Source organism: Hemitrygon akajei, chromosome 6 (assembly GCF_048418815.1).
Source record: "Hemitrygon akajei chromosome 6, sHemAka1.3, whole genome shotgun sequence".
Taxonomy (NCBI): domain Eukaryota; kingdom Metazoa; phylum Chordata; class Chondrichthyes; order Myliobatiformes; family Dasyatidae; genus Hemitrygon; species Hemitrygon akajei.
In genome coordinates this window covers 101789919-101813186 of record NC_133129.1, presented here as the reverse complement: position 1 = coordinate 101813186, position 23268 = coordinate 101789919, and the positions used below count along the sequence as shown (strand labels likewise).

The 23268-nt window shown below is 49.6% G+C and overlaps 1 protein-coding gene across 3 annotated transcripts in view; it reads left to right on the top strand.

The window, feature by feature from the left end:
- The first annotated feature begins 3185 nt into the window (after window positions 1–3185).
- LOC140729360 (polyunsaturated fatty acid 5-lipoxygenase-like) overlaps window positions 3186–23268 on the top strand; it is a 42119-nt gene continuing 22036 nt past the window's right edge. For all 3 annotated transcript variants that reach the window (XM_073049018.1, XM_073049017.1, XM_073049019.1), the window contains exons 1-7: window positions 3186–3339; window positions 5720–5918; window positions 13932–14013; window positions 15182–15304; window positions 16464–16567; window positions 16735–16907; window positions 20278–20418. In XM_073049018.1, the coding sequence (XP_072905119.1) occupies window positions 3193–3339; window positions 5720–5918; window positions 13932–14013; window positions 15182–15304; window positions 16464–16567; window positions 16735–16907; window positions 20278–20418 (969 nt within the window). In that variant the 5' untranslated portion in view covers window positions 3186–3192. The remainder of the gene's footprint in view (window positions 3340–5719; window positions 5919–13931; window positions 14014–15181; window positions 15305–16463; window positions 16568–16734; window positions 16908–20277; window positions 20419–23268) is intronic.

The window sequence follows — 23268 nt, the reverse complement described above, 5'->3', positions numbered from 1 at the left end:
ATAGACAGGATCTGATTAGGAGTAGTCAGCATGGATTTGTGCGTGGAAGGTCATGTTTGACAAACCTTATTGAATTTTTTGAAGAAGTTACGAGGAATGTTGACGAGGGTAAGGCAGTGTATGTAGTCTATATGGACTTCAGCAAGGCCTTTGACAAAGTTCCACATGGAAGGTTAGTTAAGAAGGTTCAGTCGTTAGGTATTAATTCTGGAGTAATAAAATAGATTCAACAGTGGCTAGATGGGAGATGCCAGAGAGTAGTGGTGGATAATTGTTTATCGGGATGGAGGCCGGTGACTAGCGGGGTGCCTCAGGGATCTGTTTTGGGCCCAATGTTGTTTGTAATATACATAAATGATCAGGATGATGGGGTGGTAAATTGGATTAGTAAGTATGCCGATGATACTAAGGTAGGAGGTGTTGTGGATAATGAGGTGGGTTTTCAAAGCTTGCAGGGAGATTTATGCCGATTAGAAGAATGGGCTGAACGTTGGCAGATGGAGTTTAATGCTGAGAAGTGTGAGGTTCTACATTTTGGCAGGAATAATCCAAATAGAACATACAGGGTAAATGTTAGGGCATTGAGGAATGCAGTGGAACAGAGAGATCTAGGAATAACAGTGCATAGTTCCCTGAAGGTGGAGTCTCATGTAGATAGGGTGGTGAAGAAGGCTTTTGGAACGCTGGCCTTTATAAATCAGAGCATTGAGTACAGAAGTTGGGATGTAATGTTAAAATTGTACAAGGTATTGGTAAGGCCAAATTTGGAATATTGTGTACAGTTCTGGTCACCGAATTATAGGAAAGATATCAATAAATTGGAGAGAGTGCAGAGACGATTTACTAGGATGTTACCTGGGTTTCAGTACTTAAATTACAGAGAAAGGTTGAACAAGTTAGGTCTCTATTCATTGGAGCGTAGAAGGTTGAGGGGGGATTTGATCGAGGTATTTAAAATTTTGAGAGGGATAGATAGAGTTGACGTGAATAGGCTGTTTCCATTGAGAGTGGGGGAGATTCAAACGAGAGGACATGATTTGAGAGTTAGGGGGCAAAAGTTTAAGGGAAACACGAGTGGGTATTTCTTTACTCAGAGAGTGATAGCTGTGTGGAATGAGCTTCTTGTAGAAGTAGTAGAGGCCAGTTCAGTTGTGTCATTTAAGGTAAAATTGGATAGGTATATGGACAGGAAAGGAGTGGAAGGTTATGGGCTGAGTGCGGGTAGGTGGGACTAGGTGAGATTAAGAGTTCGGCACGGACTAGGAGGGCCGAGATGGCCTGTTTCCGTGCTGTGATTGTTATATGATATGATTATATGTGTAAATGTGTAAAAGACACTAAAGGCCAGGGTTCAGAAATGGGCAATATTTATTTTTCAGACAATGTCAAGTACAAGTCAGCATCTTTAAGTGAAAAATAATGTAATAACAAACAGTATTCCGTAACGGCAAACCACCCGTCGACCTGGAGCGGCCATCTCCCGTGGGCTGAGTACGCCCACAACTGTCTGGTGAGCTCTGCCATTGGAAGGTTTCCATTCGAGTGCTCCCTGGGGTACCAACCCCCGCTGTTCCCCGAGCAAGAAGAGGCGATTGCGGTACCGTCGGTTCAGGACCATATCGATCGGTGCCTTAAGGTTTGGGAGGAGACACGCACGGCAAATCGCAATAAGAAGACGGCCGACCGACACCGGCCTCCGGCGCCTGAGTACCAACCGGGGCGGATGGTGTGGCTTTCATCGCAAGGACATCCCGCTCAAGAACGAGCATAGGAAACTCGCCCCACGCTTCCTGGGACCATTCAAGGTGGAAAGTGTAATCAATCCCGCAGCGGTCTGCCTAAAACTGCCAAGATCTGTGCGCGTCCACCCGAATTTTCTTGTTTCCCAGTTAAAGCCATTTTCGTCAGCCCCTTGTGTCCCCCGGCTGAGACTCCCCCACCTGCCCGTATCATCGACAACCACCCAGCATACACCATCCGACAATTACTGGATGTGCGCCGTAGGGGCAGGGTTTACCAAGACGTGGTAGACTGGGAAGGGTACGGTCCAAAAGAGCGTTCCTAGGTCCCCCGCTCCTACATCCTGGACCCTTCCCTCATCCAGGACTTTCACCAGGACTATCCAGACAGGCCTGGAGGATCGCATGAAGGCTCCCGTTGAGGGAGGAGTACTATCACGGTCCCTTCTGACAATCCCCACCTTGCTATTTACCTCAGGAATTGGGCCTCAATCCCCTCGTTTAGTTTCCAATCATTCCCAGGTTCCACTAACTACACACACCTGCTTTCCATCAGAAAATGCAGGATAAAGACCCTGTGATCACAACAAGGAGCTGCCAGTTCGTTTTGTCGACTCCGGTGTGAGTAATCTCTTTTCATGGTTCTTAGGACTGTCAGTTCTAAGTCTCGCATCGCTCCTGGATTCTCTCCATACGCAGGGCTCCGGGTAAAAACTCTCCTGGATACCTGTTCCACCATCGCTACGTCAATAACGTCTCCAAACTCTGCCTCCGCTCCCGTGTTCTGCACTTGGGTTCGCCCACCGCCACGCTCGTGTAACATATTCCTTGTGTGTGCTTTCAGAGGGAGGGAGAGCTCTTAAAACAGGGGTAGACATTCCTTGTATTCAGAGTGAGCCCCTGTGAAACTGAGCCCTGACCCAAACCCTCACTCACGGTCTTTGAGGGGCTGTGTCCGGCGGGAAAGCCCGTCAGCTGGAGGCTGAATTGGCCAGGAATCTGTTAGCCCCTGTTCTTGCCTCAACTTGAAACATTTTTTCTTATTTTAAAACAGATTTTATTCATGATGATAAATTATTTACGAGAATTATTTTCATTCTGACATTCACAGTCAAGGCTTTCGGTACTGTTGTATTAGTTTTCGTAAAAACAACAGATTTATTGCCACTCCTTGGTCTCCTGGGGTGGTTCACGATTATAATAATCGAGGGGCTTACTCACCCAACCCGGCCACACCATCTGCAGTTGCGGAAGAACATGTATCGTGGTGTTTTCCCACCGAGTCCTTGCAGTGGCGACACGACTTTCTCCGGCCTGGAATGTGCCAGTTGGCAGCATTTCCTGACGGATATCTCGAAGTGCTGACAGACCAGGGTGGCTCCACCCCCTATTCTATCCGATATAAAGAAGCAGAGACACCTCCACACACCGTCGTCTTCACCTCAGTGTCGAGATGTCTGTTAGATACCACGTTACCGTATATACTGGGGACTTGCCCCTCGCAGGCACAACGGATAAAATTTCCCTGTCTTTAGTGGGGTCGCTTCGGAGCTCGAAAACATTTCGTTTCTGCTGCCTGACTCTGTTTAAAAGAGGGGGCGTGAGTATCTCCTTTCTTTCAAATATTTTCTTTGATTGATAATGAAAGAACTGCCGAGGACGGAGTGCTGGGGTGGAGTCGCAGACCTCGCTCAGTGTGGTACAGAGCACAGCTCACGTACGCAGCTGCTCCGGTTGGGTCTGTGCTCAGTGTTCCCGGTGCCGGACACAGTCGCGTTGGTATCTTCTCCTCTAGAGATTCCTGGCTGATTCAGCCTCCTAGTGACGGGCTTTCCCACCGGACACAGCCTCTCGAAGACCGCGAGTGAGGGTTTGGGTCGGGGCTCAGCGTATGGCGTTCAGTGGTTAGCGTATGGTGAGGGTGTGGGTTTGTGGTCACCGTACAGTGAGTTAGAGCTCAGCGTAGCTGAGGCTCGGGGTCAGTGTACAATCATAGACCACTACAGCACATAAACAGATTCACCAGCTCAACTAGTCTGTGCCTAGTACCACCAAGCCGCAGCTACTGCAGCCTCACTCAGGGTCACGTACTTATCGAAAACTTACTTAAATGTTGCAATCGAACCCACATCCATCAATTCCACCGGCAGCTCGTTTCACATTCACACCACCTTCTGAGTGAAGATGTTCCTCCTCATTTTCCCTTAAATAGTTCATCCTCTTGTGGCGACCCACTTCCTAGCGCACTCGAACCGGCTCACAAATAGCCAGCGCGCCGGCATAAAGGCCAGTCCCAAAAGGGTACCAGGTCTGCTTCACCAACAAAGGGAAAAGCCCGCTCGGGACTGTGAATATGTGCCCCCTACAGCATCCGCGCCCGGGGAGGGCGGGATCAGGGAGGCTTTAAAGCGAGGCCGCGAAGTTCGAATAAAATCTTTTTTTAACTGCAGTTTACCGACTCCGTGTCGTTATTTCAGCGCTGCGTGTAGCACACCGCTACACTCTACCCTTAACCAGCGTCACTAACGTCTTATCCAACTTCAACATAGCGCCCCGACCCCTGTACTCAGTACTTTGATTAATAAAAGCCAACGTGCCCACAGCTTTTCTCACGCTCCTATGTACCCGTGACACCGTTTTTAAGGAATTATAGATCAGTATTCCCAGATCTCTCCGTCCTATCTCACTCCTCAGCGCCCTCCCATAGACTGTGTACGCCATAGAGTGGCTCGTTCTCCCAGAAGGGGAGACACGACAGTGTAACGGTTAGCACAACGCTTTAGTGCGACAGTGATCCGGATTCAACACTTCATGCTGTCCATAAGTAGTTGATACGTTATCCCCATGACTGTGTGGGTTTCCTCCGAATTCCTCCTCAATTCTAAAGACTTTCGGGTTAGGATAAGTAAATTGTAAACATCCAATGCTGAACCCGGAAGCGTGGTTACACTGGGGTCTGTCCCCAGCTTAATCCTCGCTGACTTGACAGAGGTATTTTGCTATGTACATGTGACAAATAAAGCTGATCTTTATCAAAGAGCGACACTGAACAATGAGGGCTCAGCAGACTTCGCAATGTGAAGGTCGGTATAGAGTGAGGGTGGAGAACGCAGAACACAGCACAGTGCAGGCGTTTCACACACAGTGTTGTACCGATCTTTTAAAAGATACAGTCGATCAAGTGCATCCTGATGTTCGCATCTCTTCTGTAATTCAGAAGAGGTAGATTTGTAAGCAGTCTGCAACGTGTCGTTGTGGATCACCAGCACCATCCTGGATAAAATTAACCAATCTCGTTAAAATTTTACTCCCTGCTATTAGTTATTTCCACTTTGTGGACGTGTCTCTGGTTGTCCAAATGATCAATGCCATTTAGCATTTTGTATACAGTACCTCTATCAAGTAACCTCTCACCCTCTTTCGCTCCAAAGAGAAAAGTCCACGCTCGCTGAACTTATTCTCATACGTCATTCTCCCCAATCCAGGCAGCATCCTGTCAAATCCGCACTGAACCCTTTCTAAAACTTCCACATACTTATTTCATGAGGCGACCAGAACTGACCACAATATTCCAGTAGGTATAGTCTAACCAGGGTTCTATAGTCTTGCAACATTACCTTCCGGTTCTTGTGCTCAGCCAACGCACGGTACGACTTCTTAACAACCCTGTCAACTTGTGTGAGTAGTGTAGATCAGGGGTCAGTGTATGATGAGAGTTCTGGGGTGACCACAGTCTGAGGTTGAGTTTTGAGTTCAGTGTATGGTGAGGGTTCAGCGGTAAGTGTACAGTGACGGTTCAGGGGACAGCAAGCTTTGACGGCTTGTATAGGGGGTCACTGTACAGCGAGGTAGAGAGTCAGGAAATAGCGTACAGTGAGGGGACAAATCTCAGTGTACGGTCGGGTGAGGGGGCATTACAAGAGTGACATATGTGTCCAGAAGTCTCAGTCTGGCCACTGTGTTTGATGTTTCCTGTGCAGAGTAAAAGCATGGAGGTGAAAACACAGTCCGACCTCGGCGACATTCTGCTGGTGAAGCTGTTCAAAAAGAAACGCTTTTTGCTGGAGGACAGCTGGTATTGTAGTCACATCACGGTGAAAACTCTAAACAACATCTACTATTTCCCATGCTACACTTGGCTGATTGGTGGTGATTCCCTGGATGTCATTGAAGGAACTGGTATGATTATATCATTAAACTTTAAAGGATGTAAATGTAAATGTTTTAAAGTTTGTTTCTTGTTTCTTACTGATTCAGCAACAGAAAGTATGCGCAAACAGATGAGTCGCTGTACGCTGTTGAACGTTATAAGTAATTACCTTCAAGAAAAAGTTACTGGAACACTACCAACTCTAACCGGTTTATACGAAGAGTAAAATAGAGAAAGAAAATGTTAATAAAGTAATAAAATAGACAAAATAAAAATTATGAATCAATCACTAAGCCGGATACAATATACAATACACAATATACAGCCGGAGAACCGAAAGTGTCCCAAAAATCTTTCTCTCTCGTTCGCTTTCTCTCTCTCTCTCTCTCTCTCTCTCTCTCTCTCTCTCTCTCTCTCTCTCTCTCTCTCTCTCTCTCTCTCTGTCTGTCTGTCTCTCTCTCTCTCTCTCTCTCTCTCTCTATCTATCTATCTATCTATCTATCTCTTCCTCTCACCCCATCTCTCTCTCAGTGTTCTTGTCTGTCTCTTGTCTTGTTCAGCTCTTTCCACCAGTCATGACCCTGTCTAGGATTCACACTCGCATCTCCAGACCTTCAACACATTCCAAGCTGACACCATCTTGTCTTCCAGTCTGTGTTTGGCATATGCCAAAGAGGAATTGGAATTTAACCCATTCCTTACAATGGTGTAATTTCCACTTGGTTGTTACGCATCACAGATTTCACAATCTGTATTATTCAAATTACATGAACAGAACACTTACAAATAACCAAAAGGTGCAGAAAAACCAACCACGTCATTCAGTAACATGTACCGTCCTCCCAGCCAGACTGCAGTTTGGTTTTACTGTTGAAGGGCCGAGGAAAGAAGCTGCAGAAAGTTGTGAACTCAGTCAGTTCCATCAGAGGTACTAGTCTCGGTATCATCCAGAATATTTTCAAGGAGCGGAGATTCAAGGACCTTTAAGCATCTTTAAGGACCCCATCACCCAGGACATTTACCCTTCTCATTGCTACCATCAGGAAGGAGGTATGTGAGCCTGAAGACACACACTCAGTGATCCAAGAACAGCTTCTTCCCCTCTGCCGTCAGACAATCAGGAGGGAGGAGAAGATTGCGTCTGGTGAATGATAACTGTTATTTGTTAAGTAGGGTACCGTGCACAATTCTGATTTGATGGAGACAGAAGTGAGAGCGTGGAGGAACATCTGGAGAAACTTCTGAAATGCCCGCTTCGCTGCTGCTGCTACTGTGCGGTCCGGAGTAGGCGTCCGAGACCTCGGCTTTGCTTGTTTCGGCGGCCGGAACGAGGTCGAAGGCGCTCGGCAGAGGATTGCGCTCGGGAGGCTGTATCGGAGGGGCTGGTTGGAGGCTCGAAGATTTCAGGCAGACTCAGAGTCTGCTGTGGTCGGGTGCTTCCAAGGCATCAGTTGTCGGTGCCTGGAAGTTTATGGCAGGGCGAGTTTCTCCCTTTTTGCTGCCTGATATCGGGGACTATCGGAGTCGATCGGGACTTCAGACATTTTTTTACCGTGCCCATGGTCTGCTTTTTGTCAAATTATGGTATTGCTTTGCACTGCTGTAGCTATATGTTATAATTATGTGGTTTTGTCAATGTTAGTCTTTGGTTTGTCCTGTTTTTTTTTGTGATATGACTCTGGAGGAACATTGTATCATTTCTTAACGCATGCATGCATTTCTAAATGACAATAAATGAAGACTGAGTGTCCTCATAATCTAAATCTAAAACATGCGGAGCCCCACACCCTGGCACTGGCACTGGTCCATGGTCCGGCAGTGATCCATGCCCCACCAGGATCTACAGCCCTTGGTGAGATTCCCACTCATGGGCTGGCAGTGACACATTGCCCTTGGTCAGCTTCAGACCCAAGCACTGGCGGTGTCTGGCAGCCGTCAGTGAACTCAATGCTAATGCCCTAGCGGTCACCCGCAGCCCTCAGTGAGCACCACGCTAATGACCTGGCACTGACACACAGCCCTCAGTGAGCACCATGCTAATGCCCTGGCACTGACCCACAGCCCTCAGTGAACACCACGCTAATGCCCTGGCACTGACCCACAGCCCTCAGTGAACACCACGCTAATGCCCTGGCACTGACCCACAGCCCTCAGTGAGCACCACGATAATGCCCTGTCACTGACCCACAGCCCTCAGTGAGCATCATGCTAATGCCCTGGCACTGACCCACAGCCCTCAGTGAGCACCACGATAATGCCCTGGCACTGACCCGCAGCCCTCAGTGAACTCCACGCTAATGCCCTGGCACTGACCCACAGCCCTCAGTGAACTCCACGCTAATGCCCTGTCACTGACCCACAGCCCTCTGTGAGCACCACGATATTGACCTGGCACTGACCCACAGCCCTCAGTGAGCACCACGATAATGCCCTGGCACTGACCCGCAGCCCTCAGTGAGCACCACGATAATGCCCTGGCACTGACCCACAGCCCTCAGTGAGCACCACGATAATACCCTGGCACTGACCCACAGCCCTCTGTGAGCACCACGATAATGCCCTGGCACTGACCCACAGCCCTCAGTGAGCACCACGCTAATGCCCTGTCACTGACCCGCAGCCCTCAGTGAACTCCACGCTAATGCCCTGTCACTGACCAGCAGCCCTCAGTGAGCACCACGATAATGCCCTGGCAATGACCCGCAGCCCTCAGTGAGCACCACGCTAATGCCCTGTCACTGACCAGCAGCCCTCAGTGAGCACCATGCTAATGCCCTGGCACTGACCCACAGCCCTCAGTGAGCACCACGCTAATGCCCTGGCACTGACCCGCAGCCCTCAGTGAGCACCACGAAAATGCCCTGGCACTGACCCACAGCCCTCAGTGAGCACCACGCTAATGCCCTGGCACTGACCCGCAGCCCACAGTGAGCACCACGCTAATGCCCTGGCACTGACCCACAGCCCTCAGTGAACTCCACGATAATGACCTGGCACTGACCCACAGCCCTCAGTGAGCACCATGCTAATGACCTGGCACTGACCCACAGCCCTCAGTGAGCACCATGCTAATGACCTAGCACTGACCCACAGCCCTCAGTGAGCACCATGCTAATGACCTGGCACTGACCCACAGCCCTCAGTGAGCACCATGCTAATGACCTGGCACTGACCCACAGCCCTCAGTGAGCACCATGCTAATGACCTGGCACTGACCCACAGCCCTCAGTGAGCACCATGCTAATGACCTGGCACTGACCCACAGCCCTCAGTGAGCACCATGCTAATGACCTGTCACTGACCCACAGCCCTCAGTGAGCACCATGCTAATGCCCTGGCACTGACCCACAGCCCTCAGTGAGCACCAGGATAATGCCCTGGCACTGACCCGCAGCCCTCAGTGAACTCCACGCTAATGCCCTGGCACTGACCCACAGCCCTCAGTGAACTCCACGCTAATGCCCTGTCACTGACCCACAGCCCTCTGTGAGCACCACGATAATGCCCTGGCACTGACCCACAGCCCTCAGTGAGCACCATGCTAATGACCTGGCACTGACCCACAGCCCTCAGTGAGCACCATGCTAATGACCTGGCACTGACCCACAGCCCTCAGTGAGCACCACGATAATGCCCTGGCACTGACCCACAGCCCTCAGTGAACTCCACGATAATGACCTGGCACTGACCCACAGCCCTCAGTGAACTCCACGATAATGACCTGGCACTGACCCACAGCCCTCAGTGAGCACCACGATAATGCCCTGGCACTGACCCACAGCCCTCAGTGAACTCCACGATAATGACCTGGCACTGACCCACAGCCCTCAGTGAGCACCACGATAATGCCCTGGCACTGACCCACAGCCCTCAGTGAGCATCATGCTAATGCCCTGGCACTGACCCACAGCCCTCAGTGAACTCCACGATAATGACCTGTCACTGACCCGCAGCCCTCAGTGAACTCCACGATAATGCCCTGGCACTGACCCACAGCCCTCAGTGAGCACCACGATAATGCCCTGGCACTGACCCACAGCCCTCAGTGAGCATCATGCTAATGCCCTGGCACTGACCCACAGCCCTCAGTGAACTCCATGCTAATGACCTGGCACTGACCCGCAGCCCTCAGTGAACTCTACGATAATGACCTGGCACTGACCCACAGCCCTCAGTGAACTCCACGATAATGACCTGGCACTGACCCACAGCCCTCAGTGAACTCCACGATAATGACCTGGCACTGACCCACAGCCCTCAGTGAGCACCACGATAATGCCCTGGCACTGACCCACAGCCCTCAGTGAGCACCACGATAATGCCCTGGCACTGACCCACAGCCCTCAGTGAGCATCATGCTAATGACCTGGCACTGACACACAGCCCTCAGTGAACTCCACGATAATGACCTGGCACTGACCCACAGCCCTCAGTGACCACCATGCTAATGACCTGGCACTGACCCACAGCCCTCAATGAGCACCATGCTAATGACCTGGCACTGACCCACAGCCCTCAGTGAGCACCATGCTAATGACCTGGCACTGACCCACAGCCCTCAGTGAGCACCATGCTAATGCCCTGGCACTGACCCACAGCCCTCAGTGAGCACCAGGATAATGCCCTGGCACTGACCCGCAGCCCTCAGTGAACTCCACGCTAATGCCCTGGCACTGACCCACAGCCCTCAGTGAACTCCACGCTAATGCCCTGTCACTGACCCACAGCCCTCTGTGAGCACCATGCTAATGACCTAGCACTGACCCACAGCCCTCAGTGAGCACCATGCTAATGACCTAGCACTGACCCACAGCCCTCAGTGAGCACCATGCTAATGACCTGGCACTGACCCACAGCCCTCAGTGAGCACCACGATAATGCCCTGGCACTGACCCACAGCCCTCAGTGAACTCCACGATAATGACCTGGCACTGACCCACAGCCCTCAGTGAGCATCATGCTAATGCCCTGTCACTGACCCGCAGCCCTCAGTGAACTCCACGATAATGACCTGGCCCTGACCCACAGCCCTCAGTGAACTCCACGATAATGACCTGGCACTGACCCACAGCCCTCAGTGAACTCCACGCTAATGCCCTGTCACTGACCCACAGCCCTCTGTGAGCACCACGATAATGACCTGGCACTGACCCACAGCCCTCAGTGAGCACCATGCTAATGACCTAGCACTGACCCACAGCCCTCAGTGAGCACCATGCTAATGACCTGGCACTGACCCACAGCCCTCAGTGAGCACCATGCTAATGACCTGGCACTGACCCACAGCCCTCAGTGAGCACCGTGCTAATGACCTAGCACTGACCCACAGCCCTCAGTGAGCACCATGCTAATGACCTGGCACTGACCCACAGCCCTCAGTGAGCACCACGATAATGCCCTGGCACTGACCCACAGCCCTCAGTGAACTCCACGATAATGACCTGGCACTGACCCACAGCCCTCAGTGAACTCCACGATAATGACCTTGCACTGACCCACAGCCCTCAGTGAACTCCACGATAATGACCTGGCACTGACCCACAGCCCTCAGTGAGCACCACGATAATGCCCTGGCACTGACCCACAGCCCTCAGTGAACTCCACGATAATGACCTGGCACTGACCCACAGCCCTCAGTGAGCACCACGATAATGCCCTGGCACTGACCCACAGCCCTCAGTGAGCATCATGCTAATGCCCTGGCACTGACCCACAGCCCTCAGTGAACTCCACGATAATGACCTGGCACTGACCCACAGCCCTCAGTGAACTCCACGATAATGATCTGGCACTGACCCACAGCCCTCAGTGAACTCCACGATAATGACCTGGCACTGACCCACAGCCCTCAGTGAGCACCATGCTAATGACCTGGCACTGACCCACAGCCCTCAGTGAACTCCACGATAATGACCTGGCACTGACCCACAGCCCTCAGTGAGCATCATGCTAATGACCTGGCACTGACCCACAGCCCTCAGTGAACTCCACGCTAATGCCCTGGCACTGACCCACAGCCCTCAGTGAACTCCACGCTAATGCCCTGGCACTGACCCACAGCCCTCAGTGTGCACCATGCTAATGCCCTGGCACTGACCCACAGCCCTCAGTGAGCACCATGCTAATGACCTGGCACTGACCCGCAGCCCTCAGTGAGCACCACGCTAATGCCCTGGCACTGACCCACAGCCCTCAGTGAGCACCATTCTAATGCCCTGTCACTGACTCACAGCCCTCAGTGAGCACCATTCTAATGCCCTGTCACTGACCCACAGCCCTCAGTGAGCACCATTCTAATGCCCTGTCACTGACCCGCAGCCCTCAGTGAGCACCACGCTAATGCCCTGGCACTGACCCACAGCCCTCAGTGAGCACCACGCTAATGCCCTGTCACTGACCCACAGCCCTCAGTGAGCACCACGATAATGCCCTGTCACTGACCCACAGCCCTCAGTGAACTCCACGCTAATGCCCTGGCACTGACCCACAGCCCTCAGTGTGCACCATGCTAATGCCCTGGCACTGACCCACAGCCCTCAGTGAGCACCATGCTAATGACCTGGCACTGACCCGCAGCCCTCAGTGAGCACCACGCTAATGCCCTGGCACTGACCCACAGCCCTCAGTGAGCACCACGATAATGCCCTGGCACTGACCCACAGCCCTCAGTGAGCACCACGCTAATGCCCTGGCACTGACCCACAGCCCTCAGTGAGCACCATGCTAATGCCCTGGCACTGACCAACAGCCCTCAGTGAGCACCATGCTAATGCCCTGGCACTGACCCACTGCCCTCAGTGAGCACCATTCTAATGACCTGGCACTGACCCACAGCCCTCAGTGAGCACCACGATAATGCCCTGGCACTGACCCACAGCCCTCAGTGAGCACCACGCTAATGAACTGGCACTGACCCGCAGCCCTCAGTGAGCACCACGCTAATGCCCTGGCACTGACCCACAGCCCTCTGTGAGCACCACGATAATGCCCTGGCACTGACCCGCAGCCCTCAGTGAGCACCACGATAATGCCCTGGCACTGACCCACAGCCCTCAGTGAGCACCACGATAATGCCCTGGCACTGACCCACAGCCCTCAGTGAACTCCACGATAATGACCTGGCACTGACCCACAGCCCTCAGTGAGCACCATGCTAATGACCTGGCACTGACCCACAGCCCTCAGTGAGCATCATGCTAATGACCTGGCACTGACCCACAGCCCTCAGTGAGCATCATGCTAATGCCCTGCAGTGATACACAGCCCTCAGTGAGCACCACGCTATTGCCCTGGCACTGACCCACAGCCCTCAGTGAGCATCATGCTAATGCCCTGCAGTGATACACAGCCCTCAGTGAGCACCACGCTAATGCCCTGGCACTGACCCACAGCCCTCAGTGAGCATCATGCTAATGCCCTGTCACTGACCCACAGCCCTCAGTGAGCACCACGATAATGACCTGGCACTGACCCGCAGCCCTCAGTGAGCACCACGATAATGCCCTGGCACTGACCCACAGCCCTCAGTGAGCACCATGCTAATGCCCTGGCACTGACCCACAGCCCTCAGTGAGCACCACGATAATGCCCTGGCACTGACCCGCAGCCCTCAGTGAACTCCACGCTAATGCCCTGGCACTGACCCGCAGCCCTCAGTGAGCACCATGCTAATCTCCTGGTGGTGACCCACAGCCTTCAGTGAGCTTTACACAAATGACCCCCGTCTCTCATTGAGCTTCACACCCATGACCTGGAGGTGACCCGAGGCTGGTGCAGAACTCCGTGTGTGGCAAGACGGTGACCCACAGTGTCAGAAGGCTGAAATAAATTGGCAGAATTGAAAATGCTCAATACATTGGGCAGCATTCTTGGGGAGAGAACATTTCAGGCACCAGGTCAGTTGGTATGACCCACAAAGTTCTAACCACGGGTCCAGCATCCAACTTCGAGACGGCAGACCAGAGAATGGGAAAGTTCTGGAAAGACTTGGTGTGATGCTCCATTCTAAGTGTTCCCTGATCTTTGATTCTGTTCTTGGCCAGCCTGGAAACAACATGAGTCCGGTTCAGCCATCCTGGAGGAATATCGGAAAAAGGAAATGCAGAAGAGACAAGACATGTACCAGTGAGTATAAAGCCATCAGTCTCTCGGGAAACAGGTCAAAATCCAGTGGTGTAGAGGAACTGTTATAACAAGGGTCATAGAATACAAGCAGGGTCTCTGTACAATCTCCTTCAAGTGATCACCCTTCCACGATGCCCTCTTTCTGGGCACAGGGTGCACCCGCCTCTGATAAGGAGGGAAAGACTGGCCTTGATGACCAGTGGTCAACGTGTGAACTCTCTGCTGTTACACAGACAGTTCAAGCTTCTGAATAAACAGTCATCCCTATAGAATAGAAAGAAGTAGGTTTTTTTAGCCAGAGAGTGGTGAATCTATCAAATTCATTGCCACAGATGGCTGTGCAAGCCGTGTCATTGGGTACATTTAAAGCGGAGTTTGACAGATTATTGATTAGTTGTGGCATCAAAGTTTGCATGGATAAGGCAAAAATTGGGTTGAAAGAGATAATAAATGAGCCATGACAGAATGGCTGAGCAGACTCGATGGGGCGTATGTCCTAATTCTGCTCCCTATATATTATCGTCTTATGGTATTAAGGAAAGAATCACAGTAGGTCACCGTGGACCATACTGAATCACACTGATCACAATGGACCACACTGAATCATACAGGTCCAGTGGATCCTACTGCATCACAGTGGATCATACAGAAACAACAATGTACAGTATCATACTGAACCAGACTGGATGACACTGGACCACAATGGGTCATAATGAACCACATTGGATCATACTGAACCTCCGTGGATCAGACAGAATCACGGTGGATTACACTGAACCAACTGCATCACACTGGACTACAGTGGGTCAGACTAGACCACATTGGACCATACTGAACCTCCGTGGATCATAATGGACCACTGTGAAACACACAGCTGAACAATCTCTCCAATGCCAATTTCCTCAGTTTCTTTCCTCGTAGTCTATACATTCCCATGAACTCCTCACAGCTTCTACATCCCACCAACGTAGAGACAGGGTGGGTGTTGCGGGGGACTTACAGTGGCCAGTCTCAGATCAACGACCCATTGTCAGATATACACTGTGACTGGGCTGTATTGTACCTGAACTGGTGGTGCAGACGGTGACTGTAAACATCAAATTGAACATTATTCGTATTTCCAATTACTTCCAGGAAGAGTTTGAGGAATTTTCACCTTGTGTTTTAGGTGGAGAACTTTTGCACCAGGAATTCCAAAAAGCATTAACTGTGAAAAGAGCAGTGACTTACCGAGAGACGCAGTGATGCCATTTGGCAGGAAGGTCCGCACCTTCTATAACATAGATGCTGCGTAAGTATTGGAACAGAATGGGCCAATGTTCAAACCCACTAAGTCTTTGTTTGGGTTGTGTGGTAAATGGGTGCCTGCAGTTTGCCCAGAGTTAGAGTCATACAGTACAGAAGCAGGCCCTTTGCCCCAACTTATCCATGCCAACCAAGATGTCTACCACAGTTCGTGCTATTTCTCAGATTTTGGCCCATATCCCTCCAAACCTTTTCTATCCACGTACCTGTCCAGCTGCCTCATAAACATTGTAATTGTCCCTAATTCAACCACCTCCTCTGGCCACATACGGGCCACCCTCTGTTTGTAAAAATGGATCTTCAGATCTTTTCCCTTTTGCCATATACCTGTGCCTTCTAGTGTTAGACTCCCTACCCTGGGGAGGGACTGTGACCATCCAGCATATCTACACACCAGCCTCCTACACTCTCCTGTGTCACATTGTGCCTGACGATCACACTGGTAAGTGAGTTACTTGACCTTTCTGAGTCCCTGAACAGGAACAGGGAACATTTATCTCCCCGTCCTCACCCGAATGGTGTTGATTTTAGATGGTTCAACTTCCCAGTTATCCCACTTTCCTCTTCATTCACTACCCTATGGTTATAGCACAGCCCTATGTCAACCAGGATATCAGTATCTGCTCCCTGTTCTTCTCTTAATGTCACCACTCAGCCTCCTTCACTCCAGGGGAAGGTCGCAACCTTATCACTCAGGCCCTCTAATCCAGACCACACCAATGTGGATACCTTCTGTACCCCTCCAGCTCAATCCCATCCTTTCCGTAGTGTACAGACCGGAAACTGCCCGCAGGACTCCAGGTGCAGCCTGACTAACGTTCAGTACAGCTCAAATGGAACCTCCCAACTTTAATGCTCAGTGCCTCAGACAACACTGGCAAGCACGCCGTACACCCCCCACACTATCCTGTCTTCCTGTGTTCCCATTTTTACCAAACCAGATCCTTGTATCCCGTGTTCAGCAGCAATCCGCGGGATCCTGCCATTCACTGAGTATACCCAACCCCGACTTAACTCATGTCTCCACGTTGGAGTAATGATAAAGCAGGGCACAGACTTTGTCCCTTCCTGTGGAATGATGTGAGGTGCCTAATGAGTGTTAGTCCAACAGTCTAGATTCACTGTGATGTGTTTTGTTGATGTAGCATTGTGGAGCTCGGACTGCAGCCACTGAAGATGTGCCATGAGGTGTGGAGTATGCTGAGTGAATTACAAACCCTCTGTGAGATCAACAGAGATCCAGTGTCAGGTGAGTACACCAGTTGCTTCATTGTCACTGTCAGCATCAGGGAGGTTCCTGTGATAAACAGGGATGTTTAGCTGGCAATCTACTTCCAATAGGAAGGGTCTGGTGCAAGAAGATTATGACCCAGCTGTGACAGATGTGATCAACTGTGTGTCTCCTCTGTTCCCTAGAATATGTGAAGAAACATTGGAAAGAAGACAGATTCTTTGGCTATCAGTACCTGAACGGATTAAATCCTGTTCTCATCCAACAGTGCAGCGAGATCCCAGCAAAGTTCCCCGTTACGGATGAAATGGTCGCCCCCACCCTGGCGAAAGGCACCACTCTCCAGCAGGAGGTCCAGGTCAGACTCTGGGTTGCGGAGTGTGGGAAGTGGGAATGATACAGAGACATGAGATATGGTAGTGTTGGGGCATTACAGAAGGAGGAGTGATGTAGAGTCCCAGACCATCTCACACCATCTCACACCATCTCACACCTTGCCGCACTGTCCCACAGTAAAACACACACCATCCTCCACTACCTGCACCATCCCATACCCAAGTGCACCATGGGAGACTTTAATTTCCCAAATATTGTGTGGGAAAATCCAATGACGAATGGATTACTGGAAAGTGAATTCATTGAGTTGTTGAATAATTGTTCACATTCTGTAACAATCAGGATAGAAGTTTGAGTAAGGATGTCGTTCAGCCTTTAGGAACAAGTGACCAAGTAAAAAACTTTGTAGTTGGATAGCTCAGGGGCATGAATGGTTACTTAGAATGCCAGACTTTAGATGTTTCAGAAAGGGCAGGGAGGGAGGCAAAAGAGGTGGGGTGTGGCACTGCTGATCAGAGATAGTGTCACGGCTGCAGAAAAGGAGGAAGACATGGAGGGATTGTCTACAGAATCTCTGTGGGTGCAAGTTATGAACAGGAAAGGGTCAACAACTCTACTGGGTATTTTTTATAGACCACCCAGTAGTAACAGGGTTAGAAGGTACAGATTGGGAGACAGATTCTGGAAAGGTATAATATTAACAGGGACGTTGTGGTGGGAGATTTTAATTTCCCAAATATGATTGGCATCTCCCTACAGCAAGGGGTTTAGATGGAGTGGAGTTAGTTAGGTGTGTTCAGGAAGTTTTCTTGACACAAAATGTAGATAAGCCTACAAGAGGAGAGGCTGTACTTGATCAGGTATTGGGAAATGAACCTGGTCAGGTGTCATTTCTCTCAATGGGAGAGCATTTTGGAGATAGTGATCACAATTCTATCTCCTTTCCCACAGCACTGGAGAGGGATAGGAACAGACCAGTTAAGAAAGTGTTTAATTGGAATAAGGGGAAATATGAGGCTATCAGGCAGGAACTTGGAAGCATAAATTGGGAACAGGTATTCTCAGGGAAATGTATAGCAGAGATGTGGCAAATGTTAAGGGGATATTTGCGTGGAGTTCTGCCTAAGTACATTCCAATGCAATATGGAAAGGATGGTAGGGTACAGGAACCGTGGTGTACAAAGGTTGTTGAAAATCTAGTCAAGAAGAAAAGAAAAGATTATGAAAGGTCCAAAAAACTAGGTAACGGTAGACATCTTGAGACTGTAAGGCTAGCAGGAAGGAGCTTAAAAATAAAATTGGGAGTTGCAGAATGGGCCATGAGAAGGCCTTGGCAGACAGGATTAAGGAAAACTCCAAGGAATTCTAGAAGTATGTGAAGAGCAAGAGGATAAGACGTGAGAGAATAGGACTAATCAAAGGTGACAGTGGAAAAGTGTGCATGGAACTGGAGGAGATAGCAGGGGTACCTAATGAATACTTTACTTAAGTACTCACTACAGAAAAGGATCTTGGCAAATGTAAGGGTGACTTACAGCAGACTGAAAAGCTTGAGCATATAGATATTAAGAAGGAGAATGTTCTGAAGCTTTTGGAAAACATCAAGTTGGATAAGTCACCGGGACTGGACGAGATGTACCCTAGGCTACTGTGGGAGACAAGGGAGGAGATTACTGAGTCTCTGGCGATGATCTTTCCATCATCAATATGGACGGGAGAGGTTCCGGAAGATTGGAGGGTTGTGGATGTTGTTCCCTTATTCAAGAAAGGGAGTAGAGATAGCTCAGGAAATAATTGACCAGTGAGTCTTACTTCAGTGGTAGGTAAGTTGATGGAAAAGATCCCGAGAGGCAGGATTTGTGAACATTAGGAATAGTCAGCATGGCTTTGTCAAAGGCAAGCCTGATTGAAGTTTTTGAGGATGTGACTAAACACATTGATGAAGGAAGAGCAGTAGATGTAGTGTATATGGATTTCAGCAAGGCATTTGATAAGGTACCCCATGCAAGACTTACTGAGAAAGTAAGGAGGCGTGGGATCCAAGGGAACATTGCTTTGTGGATCCAGAATTGACTGACCCACAGAAGGCAAAGAGTGGTTGTAGAAGGGTCATATTCTGGTTGGAGGTCGGTGACCAGTGGTGTGCCTCAGGGATCTGTTCTGGGACCCTTACTCTTCGTGATTTTTATAAATGACCTGGATGAGGAAGTGGAGGAATGGGTTAGTAAATTTGCTGATGACACAAATGTTGTGGGTGTTGTTGATAGTGTGGAGGGTTGTCAGAGGTTACAGCGCGATATTGATAGGATGCAAAACTGAGGTAAAAAGTGGCAGATGGAGTTCAAGCCAGATAAGTGTGAAGTGGTTCATTTTGGTAGGTCAAATATGATGGCAGAATTATAGTATTCCTGGCAGTGTGGAGGATCAAAGGGATCTTTGTTCTGAGTCCATAGGACACTCAAAAATGCTGCGCAGGTTGACTTTGTGGTTAAGAAGGCATACGGTTCATTGGCCTTCATCAATCATGCGATTGAGTTTAGGAGCCAAGAGATAATGTTGCAGATATATAGGACCCTGGTCAGACCCCACTTGGAGTACTGTGCTCAGCTCAGAGTTGCTCAGAGTTACTGTTGCTCAGAGTACTCAGCTCTTGTTGCCTCACTGCAGCAAGGATGTGGAAACCATAGAAAGGGTGCAGAGGAGATTTACAAGGATGTTTCCTGGATTGGGGAGCATGCCTTATGAGAATAGATTGAGTAATCTTGGTCTTTTCTCCTTAGAGCGACGAGAGGATGAGCGGTGACCAGATAGAGCTGTATAAGATGATTTGAGGGATTGATCGTGTGGATAGTCAGAGGCTTTTTCCCAGAGCTGAAATGGCTAACATGAGAGGACACTGTTTTTAGGTGCTTGGAAGTAGGTACAGAGGAGATGTCAGGGGTGAGTTTTTTACGCGGAGAGTGGAGGGTGCGTGGAATGGGCTGCTAGTGACTGTGGTGGAGGCAGATACGATAGGGTCTTTTAAGAGACTCCTGGATAGGTACATGGAGCTTAGAAAAATAGAGAGCTATTGGTAACCCTAGGTAGTTTCTATAGTAATGACATGTTCGCCACAGCTTTTTGGGCCGAAGGGCCTGCATTGTGCTGTAGGCTTTCTAGGTTTCTATGTTTCGATAACAAATAAACTAGCCAAGTTTTGCAGATGACACAAAATTACGGGGGTGAGCTGATAGCATTCAGACAGCAGAATCAATGCAGTTAGATCTGAACAAAATCCAGTTATGCCTTCCTCTGAAGGACTTTGAGAATTAGGCAGGGAGTGTCAAGGATACCTCCTCTTGTAAGATTCCTTTACACAGACACTGAAGCGACCGTTCCTTGTTCTCTTCCAGAATGGCAATATCTTCATCGTTGACCACGTGTTGCTGAATGGAATTGCAGCCAACACAAAGCCGAAGCAGCAATACCTCGAAGCACTGATGTGTCTCTTGTACCTGAATCCAAGAAAAGAATTAGTTCCCATTGCAATCCAGGTATGGACTCTAATCCTCCTCTTCCCTTTCCCTCTGCCACCCTCCCTTTCTCATGCCCCATCTCCACCTCTCACCCTCCACCTCCTTCCCTCACACTCTACTCACTGTCCGTCTCCCAGCACCCTCAGCCTCCATCTCCCTCTCTCTCTCTCTCTCTCTCTCTCTCACCCCACCTCGGTTTCTCATCCGCTCCGCTCCCAACAACACCCCTCATCACGCACATACCCCAACTATCAACCCATGTCCATCACCCACCCACCCACCCATCTATCACATCCTCCAGTTATCACCTTTTCCCCAACTATGACATCACCCACCCTGTCTATTAACCCTTCCTGTCTATCAGCCCCCCATCTGTCACCCCTTCTGTGTCTCACACACCCCATCTCTTGCCCACCCCATCCCTCACACAACCCCAGTCTCTGATCCCCGCTCCTAAGCCTTTCACACTACTCTCATCTCTCACACCCCACCATCTTTCACAGTATGTCCCACCTCTCATAGCCCCCACCCACCCAGTCACTCTCCCACATCTCTCACTCTCAACTTCTCTCATCCCCATTTCTCAACCCCTCCCAGGTCTTACAAACCCCACCCCATCAACTCTACTTCTTCTCCTACAGAAGCCACTCCAATTTCCCAGCAGGTAGTTTGCAGAAAGCTTGATGACCCTCAGCCCTCCCAATCACTAGAGCCTCCTACCTGAGGATCTCCAAACTGGACCTTCTGAGCAATTCCGTGTTCCCTACTTGGCTGAAGCAGTTAGTCTTACTCGCTGCAGTTTCCAGCCCTGATGTCTGTCTTTCCTTCCTCACGCCCCACCCCATCGTGTTACTGGAAGCTGCACAGCAAATCTTTCAGTGAAGGGAATTATTGTTGCTAAAAAGCTTCAATAGAAATTGTCCACTCTTGTCAGCTTGATCAAATGCCCTACTAAACCAATCCCTTCTGCCCACAAGATATTCGTATCCCTTCATTTCCTGCACCTCCATATGCCTATCCAAGAGCCTCAGGCTCCCCTGTCATAATTGACCCCACCACCACCCCTCACAGTGTATTCCAGGTGACCACCATTCTTTAAAAATATTGAACCGCACTTCCTCTTTGAACTTAAACTATCTCATCTTAAATGCATGCCTTCTTGGATTAAACATTTCAACCCTGGTGGAAAGATACTGTCTGTCTTCTCAATCGACGCATCTCGGAATCTTATAAACCTCTATTGGGCCTTCCCTCAACCCCACCGCTACATAGAAAACAATTTAAATTTGCCCAACCTCTCCTTAGGGTGCATGCGCTCTAAGACAGGCAGCATCACTGTAAATCTCTACTCTGCCCTCTCCAAAGCCTCTAATCGGTGAAGGGAAAAGGCAAGGCTATATGGGAGGGGAGAGTTTGATTGATCTTTGAATAGGTTAAAGGGTTAGCAGAATATTGTGGGCCAAAGGGCCAGTAGTGTGTTCCAGAGCTCCATGTTCTATGTACTCTGGATGTATCTAGAATTATATAAAGCTTTCAAAGATTTGTTTTATTTGTCAAGTGTACATCGAAACATACAGTGAAATGCATCTTTTTGCGTTAAATCAAATCAGTGAGGATTGTGCTGGGCAGGCCGCAGTTGTTGTCATCATAGTATGTCCACTACTCAATAGCCCTGACCGTACATCTTTGGAAATGCGTCTTTGAAACGTGGGAGGAAAGCAAAGCACCTGGAGGATACACACACGGTCATGGGGTGAACATACAAACTCCTTCTAGACAACGACGGTGATCGAACCCTAATCAGTGAAAGCTGGTGTTGTGAGTGATTGTGCTACACTACCAACCTGCAACGTAACTTTCTGACTCATGAACTCAGTATCTCGACTAATAAAGGCAAACATACCTTCTGAGATCTTTACCACCCGAACAACCTGTGCAGCCACTTTCAGAGAGTTATGGATTTGGACTCCAAAGCCCCTCTGTACAACACTCGTATTAACATTGTGCTGGCTCTTCACATTTGAGCTAGCAAAGTGCAATACTCCACATTAGCTCAGGTTAAACTCTATCCGCCTTTTCTCCACACATCTCTGCAAATGATCTATATGCTGCTGTATTCTTTTCCAGCCTTACACACTATCTACAACACACCAATCTTCAGATCATCTGCAAACCTAATCACCTACCCACCTACATTTTCATCCAGCTCACTTATAAACATTCAAACAGCAGAGGTCCCTGCATGGATCCCTGCAAAGCACCACTAGTCACGGAGTTCCAGTCATTGCAAGTCCGATCAATCACTACACTCTGTCTTCTGTGGACAAGCCAGTTTTGAATCCAAATAGTCAAGTCATTGCGGATACCATGACTCTTAATCTTCTGGGTGAGCCTTTCCTGAGTAACCTTGTCAAAGGCCTGACTAAAATCCACGTAGACAATCTTCATCACACTCCACCTTCATCACCCACCCTCATCACCTTGTCAAAAATCCAATCAAGGTAGTAAGACACAACTTGTCCCACACAAAGCCAAGTTGACTGTCCCAAATTAGGCCACACTTTTCCAATTGTTCGTACATCCAACCCCTAATAATTCTCTGCAATAACTTCCCCACCACTGATGTGAGACTTCCTCTAGAGGGGTATATAGTTTCCAGGATTATCTCTGGTTACCTTCTAAAATATAGGAACAACCTTAGCTACTGACCAGTCCAACAGTATCTTGCCTGTGGCCAGAGAGGACACCAAGGTGACACATGGATAAAAGGAAAACGGAGGGCTATGTGTGAGGGAAGCATTAGATTGATCTTAGTCAAGGTGTAGAGGTCAACACCACTTCATGGGCCGAGGCCCCGGTACTGGAAGG